The 15,713-nt window shown below is 43.9% G+C and overlaps 1 protein-coding gene across 3 annotated transcripts in view; it reads right to left on the bottom strand.

The window, feature by feature from the left end:
* The window catches only part of LOC311031126 (shisa family member 6), a 53,083-nt gene extending 38,389 nt beyond the window's left edge, over positions 1–14,694 (bottom strand). For all 3 annotated transcript variants that reach the window (XM_084037244.1, XM_084037243.1, XM_084037245.1), the window contains exons 1-5: positions 14,646–14,694; positions 13,288–14,192; positions 8,562–8,719; positions 3,250–3,345; positions 2,825–2,893 (exon numbers count right to left, since the gene is read on the bottom strand). In XM_084037244.1, the coding sequence (XP_083893370.1) occupies positions 2,825–2,893; positions 3,250–3,345; positions 8,562–8,719; positions 13,288–13,853 (889 nt within the window). In that variant the 5' untranslated portion in view covers positions 13,854–14,192; positions 14,646–14,694. The remainder of the gene's footprint in view (positions 1–2,824; positions 2,894–3,249; positions 3,346–8,561; positions 8,720–13,287; positions 14,193–14,645) is intronic.
* Between the last annotated feature and the right edge of the window lie 1,019 nt (positions 14,695–15,713).

Below are 15,713 nucleotides of genomic sequence, written 5' to 3'. Positions count from 1 at the left end.
GCTGCTATTTTTAATGTGAGAACATGTTCCACAATATGGAAATACCCATTTACAAGCCCGGCTCATGAATTCAAATGTTCAATCAGCAAATATCAGCAGGAAGAGGCGCTCCGAGGAAAAGTGCTGATTGTTAAGAAGTCTGGTTTGATTGTCGGAGGAGAAACAAACACACTTCAGTTTGTTTTGGGGGGGGGGGGGGGGGGGGGGGGAGTCACATGACCTGTGCAGGTACGTTTATCGACTGCAGAAATGAGATATGAGGCGTTCAGCTGTGTGTGTGTGTGTGTGTGTGTGTGTGTGTGTGTGTGTGTGTGTGTGTGTGTGTCTGTTAGTGTGTGTGTGTGTGTGTGTGTGTGTGTGTGTGTGTGTGTCTGTTAGTGTGTGTGTGTGTGTGTGTGTGTGTGTGTGTGTGTCTGTTAGTGTGTCTGTTAGTGTGTGTGTGTGTGTGTCTGTTAGTGTGTGTGTGTGTGTGTGTGTGTGTGTGTGTGTGTGTGTGTCTGTTAGTGTGTGTGTGTGTCTGTTAGTGTGTGTGTGTGTATGTCTGTTAGTGTGTGTGTGTGTCTGTTAGTGTGTGTGTGTGTGTGTGTGTGTGTGACTCCGACAGCCAGCTGTTAAACTGTACGATGGAGGCTGGTGGGACCGCTGCTTCAGACTGACGGCCCCCGCCATCAGGTGTCTAACGTGTCACCTAATGGGTGCAGCGGGAGGGTGACGGTGCACAGACGGGTCAGACTCTCATTTATCTAAAATATTAGTCTCGGCTCGAAGCTGCTCAAACATTTAGTCTGAAGAATATGTGTTCCAACCCAAACCTCTCCGTGGACGAATACGAGGAGGAATCATCCTGATGTTTGCAAACCTGCTAGTCTGTCTGGTCTCTACTTCCTTCCTTCCTTCCTTCCTTCCTTCCTTCCTTCCTTCCTTCCTTCCTTCCTTCCTTCCTTCCTTCCTACACATTATTAATATCTGTGCAACACCAGCATTTCATACGTGTAATAATGTGAACTCCACCACTCAGTCTGTCTCTGATTATATTTTTAAATTGATTGGTCCGGTAACTACGAGGATAGTTTTCTTTTAATTGTTTTGGACAGGGGGAAATAAAACACACACACACACACACACACACACACACACACACACACACACACACACACACACACACAGAGTGATAGTCACTAGGCTTCGGGGTTGAGCCATTTAAACATGTCATCAAAGTGAATGTCAGTCAATGCATCACCAGCAGGGACGCGGGTATTTTTAGGAAGACGCCTCACGTTTACCTAAAAAAACAGCCTCACGAGGCCACAGAACAACTTTAAATCTAGTTAAATACGTAGAAAAGATAACATTCTATACGTGTTAAAGTTACTTAAAGTGTATTTATTGTAATTTCATCCAAATTGAATTTGTAAATAATCCGTGGAGACTCTTACTTCCTGTCTTGAGGTCGATATATCCAGTATTTGGAGGTTACAGCACAGCAACAAAGCCGAGTCATGTGAGCTGCTAGTGACTGCTGACAGTTACACGGTGCAAGTTGAAGACATATTTAACACCGGACATAAATTGTGATCAGCAAAAGCCCCATTTCAAGCATGAAAATCCTTTCTGGAGGCGATCGTCCCACTATATCACGGAGACTCTGAAATAGAGCTGTCAGGATCCAATCATCGGTTCAATAAAACACACACCTCTCGAGGAGGAACACCTTGGCACGGCGTTCTCGACGTGTTTTATGTCACTTTGCGGCAGCAACACTACATTAACTCGTGTGCGAGACACTAGAGGTCTTCACGAGTCAAAGATAATGAACCTGAGCCGCAAACCGAAACGTGGAAAAGCTGCGCTCGTCTGACGAGACCCGAGGCAAGGTGATGCCCGTGTTTTCATCTTTCCGGATCACAGAGTGTCAAATCTTCTCAAGAGAAACGTGTCCTCATAATATCAAACATGAACTTCATATCATATCACAGATTTAAGCTGCTCGGTGCATTCGTTGTGAGCTGGCGACAAGCCATGACGAACTGCCTGAAACCTGCATCCTCTCTACTGGCCATCAGCACCACGTTGTCGACTATGGTCCATTTAGAGTCAAAAAGAGCATAAAGCAGGGTATGCTTTAGGGGCGGGGCTACTGTGTGATTGACAGGTGGCTAACAGCATTGTCCGGTCTGTGAGTCCATGTTTTTGTCCTTGAACTTGAACCCTTTCAGCATGTTTTCCACCCTCTCCTGTCACTGCTGGTTCTGGACCAAGACAAAGATGGCAATGGGCGAACTCGAGGCTTTGAGACAACGTCCACAAACAAATGGCACGATGACTTCCGCCACTTCTGATATACAACACAGTCTATTTCTAACTCAAACCCTATAAGATATACAAGACAGAAAGAATACGTAGTGCTACCTGTTAGCGGCACTGTGCTCTTAGACATTAAGAATTACACATCGTACTGTGATTGATACAAAACCATCGGGAACGAATGAATAATGTCACGGTCGCTCAATCAGAGCGTGCACTTACCTTACACCTGACACCTGACAGGTGTTTGTCAGCTGTCAAGACGCTTTAACGAGCACCTCGTTAACGTCTGACACCCTCACCTGCCCATAAAAGCCAAACAAATCAACCGTACGTCCATCGCATTCATTCAGACCTGCTGTCCAAACGACCACCAAGAGAGATACGTTGGCTCACGATACCGATGAAACGTTTCGACGCTGCGATTATCAGTCGTGATGTGCGAGTGACCTTTCTTATCGGGGGCGAGCAGAGAGGAAGGTTCTCTGGCAGAGAAGGAGGAACGTTTAGGAGGACGTACCGTAGGAGATGGGGATGTCCAGGTCGCCCTGCCAGGACATCTGGCCCGACTCGTCTATGGAGTGCTGCGCTGTAGAAACACAACAACAACAACAACACTCGTTTACAGCTCGGATTCATGAAAACTCAAAAAACTACTGCGCCATGATGACACCCAACAAGGCAGGAAGTGTTACTTTTGTCATTGGAAGTGTGGATTTAATCACTGATAGTAAAGTGTGTGTGTGTGTGTGTGTGTGTGTGTGTGTGTGTGTGTGTGTGTGTGTGTGTGTTAATGTCCAACTTCCACTGAGCTCAAACAAAAGTCCCACTCACGTTGTTGTTGGGTTTTCTTTTTGGCAGACAAATAGAAGGACAGCATGACAGTCGCTTTGTGAGTCAAACTTGGTTTGGAGGAAAAACCAGAAAACCATGGCTGGACTTTACCTTTCAAGTGGCCGCGGCCGAGCGTCACGAACCCGGAGGAGATGAAGTTGTGCATGTCTTGGCCTCCGCTGCGCATGTTTTCTTTCCCATAGTGCCCTGAGGAAACAAACAAACGTGGAAAATTAATATTACAGCAAAATATTCTGAGGAATTATACAGTTTGCCTAAAGGTCAAATCAGGAAGTGATGCAGTTTAGATAGTCTGTGATAACATTGGGATTCCTCAAGAACGAAGATCACATCATTAAAACTGATAATCTAACAAAACCCTGTATGATCGTGTCCATGGCAACCAGGTTGCATAATAGAGTCGACGATGGAGGCCGTTCAATGGGCCTGAAGACTGACTGAGCATCTGCACTTAATTACCCAGTAATGTCAGCCATTTTGTAAAGGAATAGCCACACAGATGACAAGAATACTAAACGGGGTAAAAAGAGAGGAGATGGACTCTCGGGTGGGATCATCGGCTCGTTGATGTCGCTGATTGCCAGAGATTCAGTCTCTGGATTTTTTCGGGGCTTTCGTGACAAACACGGTAGGTGAAATATTACATTTTAATTGAAAAATAAAATTGCAGTGCTTCCGGCTCCTCGGAGGCAAGATGATTGGGGGTTAGATACACTTTGTCGGATTTAAGAAGGGAGGATGCCGGTGGATTTCCCCTGTGTTGAAAGACCACTCCGTAATGCAATTTGTACCACATCACCGGTAACTCTCCTCCCAAGCAGCTGTAATTGAGACTGCAGCCTGAACAAAAGAGCAGCGAGACGAGGTGTCTGCCGGCACTCCGACGACTTCCGATTGTCCTGTCCATCACGGACGAGTCATTAGACGAAATGAAAGAAAAAACAGCAAAAAGAACAAAAGAAAAAAACCAACCCAACAAGAAAAGTTGGATTGTAAAACCTCTCCTCGTCCTCTCGTTCTCTCTGGTCGTCCTCCTCGACATTAAGTGGCGAACAGTTAAATGCCTCTTTCTCCAAGGAACTACTTCAAAGTCAATAACATCACTCAGACCTTTGGGCCAACGCGAAGCCAATATCGAATGCCGTTTCAAATTATCATAATGAGAAGAAACACCTGGGACCTTTAGGCCTTCATCACACCGAGCTCCAAAGCCCGAGCTCTAAAGCTCGTTTGTTTTCATTTTTTTTTTATCAAACTATAAATGGATCACCGACTCTGTTAATGAAAGGAAGAAATCCGTAAATATGAGAAGACATAAATAACATTATGTCCCTGAATCTTGTCTTTTTTAAGAGCTCAGTGTTGTATCTATGTAGATAATACAATGGTGTATATCTCAGTTATGAATGCTGATGATTCATAACCTTCTGTATGCTCCAAGGACGCCGCCGCCGAGCTGAAAACAGGTAGAGACGCTTGACTGTGATATAAATTGCTCCCATGTGGCAATACAAACCCACATCCCCTTATTATCTCTGGAAACGTACCAGAGAATTGCTTTATCCACACGACATAATGAAAACTGATCTCACCTTTTTTCTTCTTTTTTTTTAGAGAATAGCAGCGTTATTAAAGTTTCACGTTTTTCATCACATATTTATGAATAAAGTGTTTTATTTTAGAGATTAAAAGAAACATAAATCTCTGGATAAATGTGATATTTAAGAAGTTATGTTTTTAATTGGCCTTCTGGGAGAAAAGTAAATGGTCATCAAATTAGTGAAGCGGTGTGTAGACAGTGTAGGAGTTAATATAAAGGGGCTCATGTGTTTAGCACAAAGGGTTTCCTCTCACCTGGATGTTAATTCACGGTCCACCAACGAAAGTTTTCTATAAGTTTTAAACACATTTCTTCACCGGCGGATGGAACGTTTCAAACTAAGTTCAGAGTGCAGGCACATTTAGATTAGAACAAATTCACCCCAGTCTAAGAAGCTACTGGACATTGTTCGTTACCTTTCAAGGGAAATGTACTTTGCTTTGGACGTATCATAAATAAGTTTCCGATGAGTCTGCAGAAGTCCACATAGACCTCATCAACCAGAACTGAGGTACAATATGAACCTCAAGTTCCAGCCTGAGAAACACAAATCCAGTCTCCACAGGCTCAGACATCCAGACTCACTATCATCAGCTTCCATTCTTTGGTCTCGTCTCATTTTATGTCGTCTGCAGGGTTTTAAACCTCGAAATGAACCCATTGCTGTGAGCGTCCTTTATGGAGACGCGTCCATTGTCTCCATCTGCAAAGTGCGCAGGACATTTGTCGCCTATTTTCACAGAGCCATCGAAACTTTAGAGCCCCCCCCCCCCCAAAAAAAAGAAATATGAAAGAACAGAACTCTGGGAAATTGTAAGCTTTAATGGCCACTCAAGTACCATCCACAGCCCAAAGACACACTTCATCAGCATCTCATCGCAGGTATAATATCACTTCTGGAACATCGTGTGGGAGGAGATCACATCGTATACTGCTGATGAGTCCAGTTACAATCCAGAAATCCACCCGGCATGTCACAACTCTCATTGTTTCTCCCCTTCATTTCTTTAATTTTCTTTTTTGTGGTAGAAATGCCATGGATTGTTCTCTTATTCAAACATTATTTAAAGATGTTTTCTTAACCACTTAGAGTATATTAATCATTGATAAAAAAGGATTAAAAGAGGGGATGAGCCACACACTATTTAGAACAGTCACAGCACCAATATATTTGATACGCCTTCATGCTGCTACATAAAGAAATCTATTAAATTCCATCTTTATTCTCCTCCCCCGTTAACTGTGATCTGTTGCTGTGACCCAGGAGACGGTTCCTGACCAATGAATCGCTGTAGCCGATGGATTCCCTAATAAAGGTCTTCTTTTAAACGAGATGTGGATTAAAGACCTTCTTTCTTTACCCTTCACTTAAGCGAGAAGCAAGTCTGTTCCATTTGTTTCCACCAGTCAGTTTCCAGCCTGCCCTCGTGTCTGCCCCTATTGTCTCGTACGTTTCTTGTGTATTTAGTCCCAGTGTGATTCTTTTTCCTTCATCCTTTATGTCACTTTCTCCTTCCTCAGTTTTGCCTTTATGTCCGTTAAAGTTGAAAACAAATGCATTAACACAGAAAGGTCTAATTTGACTAACATAGATAAAAGCCGACACATCATCTGCATATTGTAGCTCCCAGCCTCCTGAATCATTGCTTTCCATATGACCTTAAAACCTGACTTTTTTATTCTAACATCAATCCATTAAGCTTAACCCAAACTTAATTCTAACCTTAAACCTCAACTCGCCATTTAAAGGTGAGAACTTCATACAATGTTAAACAGTCCTCATTCTTGTAGTCTTAAATGCACAAATTAGAAATTCACATATTGTACATTAGTAGTCGCGGTATGTTCCAATGTAAAAAGTTAATCCTGGAAAATGTCGGTAGTAGCAATGAAATCCATGAAAAGAAGCCAGACAAATCTATAAAATATATAATCCAGGAGCAGCATAAAAAAATAATGAGTTTTGACCATTCCCCCACGGAAAGAAAGAGAACAAAGCCATCTTCTATTCTGAATTCACATCACTGTCATGAATTTGTCATAAAATCTGAGTCATGTCTTCCCTGGAGTGCCTCCATCCCTGCTCGGACACCCTCCTCCCCCTCGCCCATCCCCCCCTTTCCTCTGAGAAGCACTCACCCTGGCACTGTCACGTCCTGCTCACACAGCAAACAATAGCAGGCTGATATGACACAGGTTGAACAATGAAGACATCTTTTCTGTGGGCGCCATATATATAATGAACAAAATAACAATGTGTGGCTCTGTGAATCACACGGAGGGATGGTGCTTCCTCCCGAGGCGCTGCAACCTTCAATGAGCAATGTATTAAAACAAATGGGACTGCACGGAAATTAGCACCAGGCCTAAGTACGAATAAGAAAGCCTGCTCCTCAAAACAGACGCCACAGCACGTCAAACAGACGAACCAGCAAAGATCTGCACAAATGTAGACGCATTCGACCCTGGAGAAAGATGAAGAAATGCCTTCGCTATAAAGGTTTCATGCAGATGATTTGGAGAGGCAAAACTTTTGTTGCAGAAACTTTAATGCTATAGAAAAAATATATCTAATTGCTATTATTTGAACTGATTTTGTTATTGCAATTTTAGAGGGAATGATCATTTTGACCGATTCACTGAAAAACCCTTTTGCAGAACATCTCTTCAGCACCAGAATAGTTCCTTCAAAATGGTATTTCAACACACAATACATACCTTCAAAATAAAGTGATTTAGACTAAGTAAATCAGGAGCTCTTAACAATAAGTATACAGCAGGTTGCATGTCACAGGTCCCCTTCATTTTAGTTCATAATGTGCTGTAGTGGTGCATGTATTGTCAAAACAATAGTGATTAGTGGACCTGGAGGTTTTTGCCAATTCACCAATGATTTGTTACTTTAAAGGATCTCTTGGTTATAACATCCACACATTTGCAAACTTTCGTCACTTGAATTGATGTCTTGAATCTTGGCAAAGTAAAAGTCTTCAAACAGCAGCAGTCAGAGTTACTAAAAGCGAGCAGAGAAGCAGACGTGATATAAATGATAATGCTGATACCTTTTTATTATTGCAGACATAAGGGCGGAGATTTAAAGCAGATTGACGATCGGGTCGTCTATTTTCCACAAGTTTAAAAAGCAATTCTGCTGCAGAACTTAAATCAGCAGTTCAGTGTGATCTGTATCTGCAAACACTCCCTGCGTGTTGGGTGGCGCTGGGAGAGAAGGGTGGAGGCAGCGTGACACACGAGTGAAACACAACACTGTGGAATCTGGGACACCATACTGGGGCACTTAGCAAACTGAGCTGATCCCTGGAGCCGGGATCTGGAGACCGAGCGAGGATAAAAGTAGGAGGAAAAGGGCGTCGCGCAAATGGAATTATCCGTGGACGGAAAATCTTGCGTCTCCCGCAGACGATGATAATAATTTGCATCTCAATTTTTTGAGCCAGTGCTGAGTAGGCTTATGGGGAAACCGCAGTGTGAGGCAGACGAGAACCCAGCCGCCGCCTTTGAATTTCATCTTCTGTATATTTCCTCATGTGTTTCCTCTTAAGAGAGATTGAGGGGGGAAAGGCTTAAGATTCACGGTCCATCTATTTCGGTGGATGTCAGTCAGGAAAATGTTGTGGCAGATTAACACTTAAGCTTTACCATCGCAAGAACATAAAGTTGGATTTTCATTCAATGGACATGCAGCAAAAGCTACACATAAGTCGGACAAACCGTTCTGCCGTCGACTCTGCTCTCTAGTCTGAGATATTGATGTGTATGAAAGCAGAGGGGCGTCACCTACCGTGGTTCGATGCCTTGGCGTGAACGGGCGTGTAATGATTCTTCAAGGTTCTGACCGGCGTCTCGTCTTTCAGTGACCCGTCCATCTCTGCGATGTTTTCATGTTCATACTGAGATATTGGAACTGGTCCTTGTTGCCTCAGAATGTCTGCCAGGGCTCTGGAAAGAAAACACATCATGAAGGAAAAAAAGAGCAATTACCAACATTTTCTTTTTCTCCTCCTCTCGCCATCACCCTCAAGGTCTTCCTATATATATTCTTTTTTTTTTTGTTGCAGCTCCAATTTGAATCATAGCGGTATGGAGCACGGCAGAGGGAAATCCTAATTACACCCAGACTCACAAGGGAGTTGGATTTTCAATAGAGCAGTACACAAATTACAGACGAGCCTATTATGCTTGCCGGACTCCAGCTCAGGGCACATTTATTGAGAGTTAAGTCAGTGTCTCCTCTTTGAGGCCCACGAAATAAAAGTGATATTTCACCAACACACCATGTCCAACGTTTGGAGGCACAGTGTCAGCCCGTTTGATGGAATGTCGGCTCTGCATTGCCTTGAAGGAAATGGAAAGGGCAATTCAACTGTGTCAATGTCAACCTAAAGCAACCACACATTCCACTTTTCCGTAACTCTGTGACTTTGGGAGATATATACAGTATATAAATAGCAAATCCCCTTCCAGGAGGAGAACACTTTAGCCGTTTTCTTTTTCGCAGACAGAGGCGACCTGATTTTGCGTTGTCCCAGTTGGCTGCTGTCGTGTGCAGCGGGAGCTACAGTAGTTTGCAGGAACGGGTCCGACTTTCATGTTTTAACAACAAAGAACAACATTCGGCCTCTGAAACAAAAACCACAGAAATATAAAACTATATAAAATAAAACTTTGGATTGTTCATCAAGTTGCACAGAAACTGCGGGAGTATTAATCCGAAATGCTGTGACTGTTCATAATCCTTGTAGAGGTGATCGATATTGCATGTCTGGTGTTGATATTCATTTAGATATTTGAGAGTTTAAAACAGCTGTCCACACTGTATCAGTCAATTCTCATTCTGTTTTTACACAATTGAAATCTTTTTGATGAAAGCCTGAAAACTGAAAATGACAGTGGGCCAAGAATGGACCCTTGGGGGACGCCACAATTAAACTGAGTTAAAGAGTAACAGCAGAATACTATTAAGACATAAGGTTCTATCTTCTGAGAGGTAACCGTTTTAAGTAGGACACTTAAACAATTGGACTGACCCTTCTCAGAAGTATTGCGTATGCCGGGTATATCCTCTTCCTCCATAAAAACACGGAAATGAGCCTCAGGGCGGCACCTTCATTCCCATGAAAACACACTAGTAGTGTTTTTGTCTCAAACCCACATTCACCAGAGCACCTCATGAGTAACATTTTCTCAAAATTAAGCACCCATTTATTCCAGGAAAAACAAATGAGTAGCCTTAGTGTGTAAGATTTATATCGGCACTAAGAAAAATAACTGGGTATCGTAATATTTGCCAGAATGGCTATACTTAGGAAATTTTACGCAACTCAATGCTTTGATTCACATGGGTGGGTATTTAATGAACTAGTAAAAAAACGTATGAAATAAAGTACGATACCCAAACATAGCAGGAACCGGAAAGGCTTGGCCCTGAGGGTGGAGAACTCGACATACATCCACACATTGTTAGTTTTATTATTTTCTTTGGATTTCACGGAGCAAAAATAGAGAACAACACCAGCCTTATCCTTTTAAGATAAGGCCAAAAGAGTGATCGATCTAATCAAAAACAGAACAAGGCTAAAGCTTGTTCTGTGACAATGCTCTGCAATCTGTTGCATTTTTATTGTCCAGCATATTTGCTGATACCAGGATATCTGTGATAAGCTCAAATCGGCTGATAATATACGCTAAGAGCAGCCTTTTTAAACTAACCTTCTGCATTGAACTTTCAGCTATAGTGCTGCTATTTTTGCACATTCCAATCGTCATAGCCTTTTAACTCGGGTTCTTAGTCCTGCAATTGGAGAGTAGAGCGTCATTCTCACCACCTAGCAGCATCTCAGGTTTGCCCCTGCAGAAGGTGATCAATACAGCCTGCTCAAACCAGTGGCTTTAGCTCTCACTTTGCATTTCTTGTGTTTCGGTGAAGGTCACAGACCAAACAGCAAAGGTCTGCCAACAGCTCAGTATTCTGCTCACAGTCCTTCCCCCCTCAGTCGCAGAAGTAAGAGACCAAATTGCTTTAGAGAAGCACCCACTTTTCAGCAGCAGACTCATGCCAAATATAAAGCTAATCCCGTGTTCCACTACTTCTATTTGGTCACGGCTGTCAGCGTGAACGTCTGCTGCCGGCCGCCGAGGTTATTCCTGCAGACATCATTACCAACAGCTCTACGTGCCAAATGGTCATTGAAAATAAATATAAATCATAAAAAAAGGAAAGAAATGACACCATTGAGCACCCGGCAGGTCACGCCTCCTCATTTAATCAACCTCTCCCTAAACTCTCGTGGCTCCTGCTTTATATTTAAGTGGCGGCATCAAGCAGATTCCACTTGAAAGTCCGCCCCATGGCTAAGATAGAAGCACAGCAAGGAGACACCAACTTCCACATCGCTTCATTTCTCGGAGCAGAGATGGAGAAGAGAAAAAAAAGTGCTGCATCATGAGCTTTGTTCTCTTTTTGTTGTTTCAAATGAAAAACTGTATCTCACGAGTCCATCTGGATATTAAAAGCTGACTGTGCCAACTTTTTAGAAAAGACACTTACAGCAATCACTGGAGCTTAAATTTAATCTTTAGCAGAGCTCCTTTGTGGTTGTCAGGGCCAGAATTTGGACATTTCTGTGTCCTTCATCAATGTCCCTGTGTTTGTTAGAAACCTGAGCAATCCTCCTTGACATTTTCATCAGCAGTCGGGGGTCAAAGTTTCATGAACGCTCAATTATCTTCATGCATGACGTTGATTCCTGTTCTGTCCACGATGGACTCTGGTTCCTGACAGGGGACCCGGGGGACTCTTGGATAAGAGCAATGACTAAGTGTTTTCTTTCTACACCAGTGGGTTGGATAACATCGTTTAAGTCAGACCTTACCCCAATTAAAAACCCATTTATTCTTTTTTTAGACTTTTTTGACATTTGCTTTAGTGGGAATGGAGAGTATCCCAGCATGCATCACACAAATGACAGTCAGGGACACTGACAGTCCAGTCATCCATACCATAGGGAGACAGCTGGATGAAAACATACATCCCGACCCTGGAAAATGTATCAGTCATCCACTGAAAATATCAAACTACAACTTTCCTCAGATTTTTCCACACAAAACCTCATTATCTAATGATTATTTTTAATATTGATTAATAATTTGGTCTATGAGATGTAAGAGTGGTGCCTGAAGACCTGTTGTGAAACTCAATAGTGGGTGACTTGGAAAAGAGGTGGATCGTCTGTGGAGCCAGCATTCATAATGTGTGTGTGTGTGTGTGTGTGTGTGTGTGTGTGTGTGTGTTGGGGGGGGGGGGGGTCTATGGCTCGGTGGAGTCAAGCCTCAAGTGGTCTTTTGAGGAACTGCAGTTTTTGGCACTTTTTGGCTTCATTTTTTAGCACCAGAGGGTTTCCGCTTACCGATAAAAACTCCCACAACCTCAAGATGACTCCCTTACCGTAATCAAATACAAGGGAAACCATCAAATCCTCAGTTAATTACTGGTATGACCACCAAATGTGGTAATCAATTATCAACATCGTTAGATACATTTTCTGTGGACCAATCAGGTCATTTCAGCCTCTATAATTGCCATCCAGTCATTCATGCTTATGTTGCCATGGCCACTGTCAATCAAACTGCAACCACACATTCGTTAAGGAAACTTTGATTGTCATGAATCAAACCACGAAGTCATGTCTCTCTGACCAAACTGACACCATTTGAATAACACATTCTATCATGTAGCAGCAAACACTGCTGCTTTCCTAAATCTGCTCTTCTGTTTATGCTCATATATAAATATATATATATGACCAACATTAGGAAATAATTTCACGCTCCGATGGCAGCAAAACGTTGCGCCGACATCACTGTACAGCGATTTGTTCAGCTGGTGACTGAAACGGCTCACAGGATGGGCTTTTATATTGCCTTTATAATGCTCATCGGGCAATTTAGTGACTCCTACTTGTGCCTGGAGGATTTAATAAATATATATATATATATATATATATATATATATATATATATGTATATAGTCATTGCAGAAGAGACCACTCCCATCGGGACGAACATGATCATAATGTGAGCTCAGTGGCATTTACTCTATCTCCCCTTGGGGGCCAAAGGGACGCACTGACAACACAGAATGGGAAGGTAAGAATCCTGACATGCTTTTGACAGCGAGGCTCCGGGGAGGAGAGTAACGGCACCCGTTAAAAGGTCACCAGCTTGTCCGAAGTCATGATATGGAGGCTGTGTGATGATTAAGATGCTGTGAGTCTTATTACCAGGATGGATTTCCACTTGGTGAGGGTTTTTTTACACTTTAGAGAGAGAAATGTGTTGAAGTCAGCTCTCCAAAAGGGTGCCAACTGGTGGATATATATGCAGCGTTATGACACTTATGACAGTTATTTTTCTGCAGTCCATACCAGTCTGACTGGAGATGAACTCACAGGTGAGCACACAAGGCATCTAGGACCATAGACATCTATAGTGAACATGGGAGGGCTTACCTGTGCACGTTCATTTCCTGAGGGGGCTTGGTGGCTTTATCATAGGCAACTTTCGCAGAAATCCCAATGGCGATGACGAGCGTCACGACCCCGCAGGTGATGTACACCGTGGTGTTGGTCTGGTCCAGCTCCGGGTCGTACGTGTCGCCCGTGGGCGCCGGCGACGGCGGCTGGGTCTTGATCCAGTCCGGCGTGTTGTAGTTGGTGCAGCTCTTCTGCTCCAGCCGCTTCCCCCGGTCCGCGCAGCAGAAGCGCAGGAAGCAGCTGCCGCAGCAGAAGCGGTGGTCGGTGTTGTTGCAGCTGAACTCCTTGTCGTACTGGCCGCTCACGTCGTAGTAGCCCAGGCAGGTGTCGTGCTGGACGGTGGGCGCCTGCACCTGCGTGATCTTGCCCGGGACGGCGGCGGCCAGCGGGACCGCGGTGGTGCTGCCGTTGACCTCCTTCACCTTTGGGTTCCTCCGCGACGGGCTCTTGTTCTTCTTGTTGGCGGCGGCGGCGGCGGCGCACAGCACATTCAGCGGGTCCAAGTAAATCAAAAGCAGCAGAAGGTGCTTTATCCCCATCATTTGAGGACGCGCTGGTTCCTTCCGGTCTCTCTCTCTCTCACTCTCTCTCACTCTTTCAACTTTCTTACCGCGCGGAGCTTCTCGCGGGTTTCTTCATCGCAGGTGGGCTGGTTACTCCTTTACGCGCCGAGCTCACACTCACGGACTCTGACTGGCGGGTTTGGCGCGCGTCGGACACACAACGCATCTTCATCCGGCCTGGATCTGGTTTCTTATAAAAGTTCGCTTCGGCTCAAATGTCCTTTTTGTTTATTTGGGGCTGCAGAGACGCGATGGAGACGCGATGGAGACGCGACGTCCTCCGGAGAGGGATCTTTACCATGAGCGCTCGTAGTGACGCTGTGTAGGGGAGAGAGCCATGCAGAAAGGGGGGTTAGTCTGTAGAATAGTACCACGTATCCATGAGAAAGTGTATTGATAAGCAGGCGCTCTCGGATCGATAAATAGGAAGGAAACTGGAGGGATTGGAAGCCGAGAACAGTTTCAGCACCGCGGACAGCGCCCGCTGTCTGGAGCGCGTCAGCACCGGGAAGTAAAAACACCTGTTTATTCCATATTAATCCCACTTCTAACATAAAACGGGTTATTTGAATAGAGGACACACACATGAACCGTGTCCCTGAACGCACCACGGATCAAACACGCCTAATTCGCCTTTTTATTTGACGCATAAACTTTCTTTTTGGAAACGGAGCATTGACTTTTATTCTAACGAAGAATAAAAGACATAATCAAAAAAAAAAAAAAAACAATAAAGAGCGAAGAAAGAGGGAGAAGATGAGGAGGACTTACCGGGTAAACGGTGGCCGGTAACGGGGTTGTCTCAGCCGCTGCCACTGAATCAAAGAGCCTCAGCAAGACAAGAGGCAAGACCTCTCTCTCCTCTCCGGCCCGCCTCCCTCTCTCCCTCTCTCCCTCTCTCCCTCTCGTCACCCCCTACCCTCCACCCACGTCACCGATTCAGGTGCCTCAGTTAATTATCAGAGGCATCTCCCCCTGCTTTGGTCAGATGCCTCCAGGCTTCAACCCGATAACTCGCGGAGGAGAGAAAAAGAAGAAGAAACAGAAAGATAACAGTGTTAAAGAAGTTGTCGGTACGAGGCGAGGCTGCTGTTGGTGTACATTCATGCATCAGTGCACACATAAGCTGCATCCACTCACAAGTCACCAATCACGTCCGCTGTGTGTGTGTGTGTGTGTGTGTGTGTGTGTGTGTGTGTTCATGCAAATGTGAAAGCCTGCCCAAGCTGGTTTACTTTAGAATTATAAATCAAATGCAATGCAAGTGCAGAGGGGGGGGGGGATGTGCTTTTTTATTTTTATATTCTGACTTTTAAAGTAACAGCAGTTATTACTGGATGTATGTTTAAGATTGTATTTTTTCTGAGAAGCATTTATCTAGTAATGTCAGCTTGATTTCAGGCGTCTTTATTCTCAGAATTGCATGTTATTCTGACAAAATCTGACTCGAACGTCAAACTTTTGGCTATAAATGTGACTTTATTCTCAGAATGCACTTCTAAAAAATCTCAAATGTTTCCTCATAATTGTCTTGGAGGTGCGTGTGAAGGATTTGGAGGCATTTATAATGGTGAGGTTACAGATTGCAACCAGCTGAAACGTCTCCTGGAGCCAGTGTTTGGTTTGGCTCTTCTGAGCTACTGTAGAAAGCCTGTATTTAGATATTAATAGCTCATTCTGAGATAATGAAAACACAAAAAAATCTTATTTTCAGGTATTATAAAATAAAGAAAACACAATGACCTATATTATATATTCAACATCTGCCAATAGATCCCCCTAAAGGACCCTCAACTCTGAGAATCAAGACTTTATTCTGACTTTAATAATTGCTATCGT

This window comes from Eutrigla gurnardus (genome assembly GCF_963514095.1).
Source record: "Eutrigla gurnardus genome assembly, chromosome: 20".
Lineage (NCBI taxonomy): Eukaryota > Metazoa > Chordata > Actinopteri > Perciformes > Triglidae > Eutrigla > Eutrigla gurnardus.
This window is presented reverse-complemented; position numbering and strand designations above follow the sequence as displayed.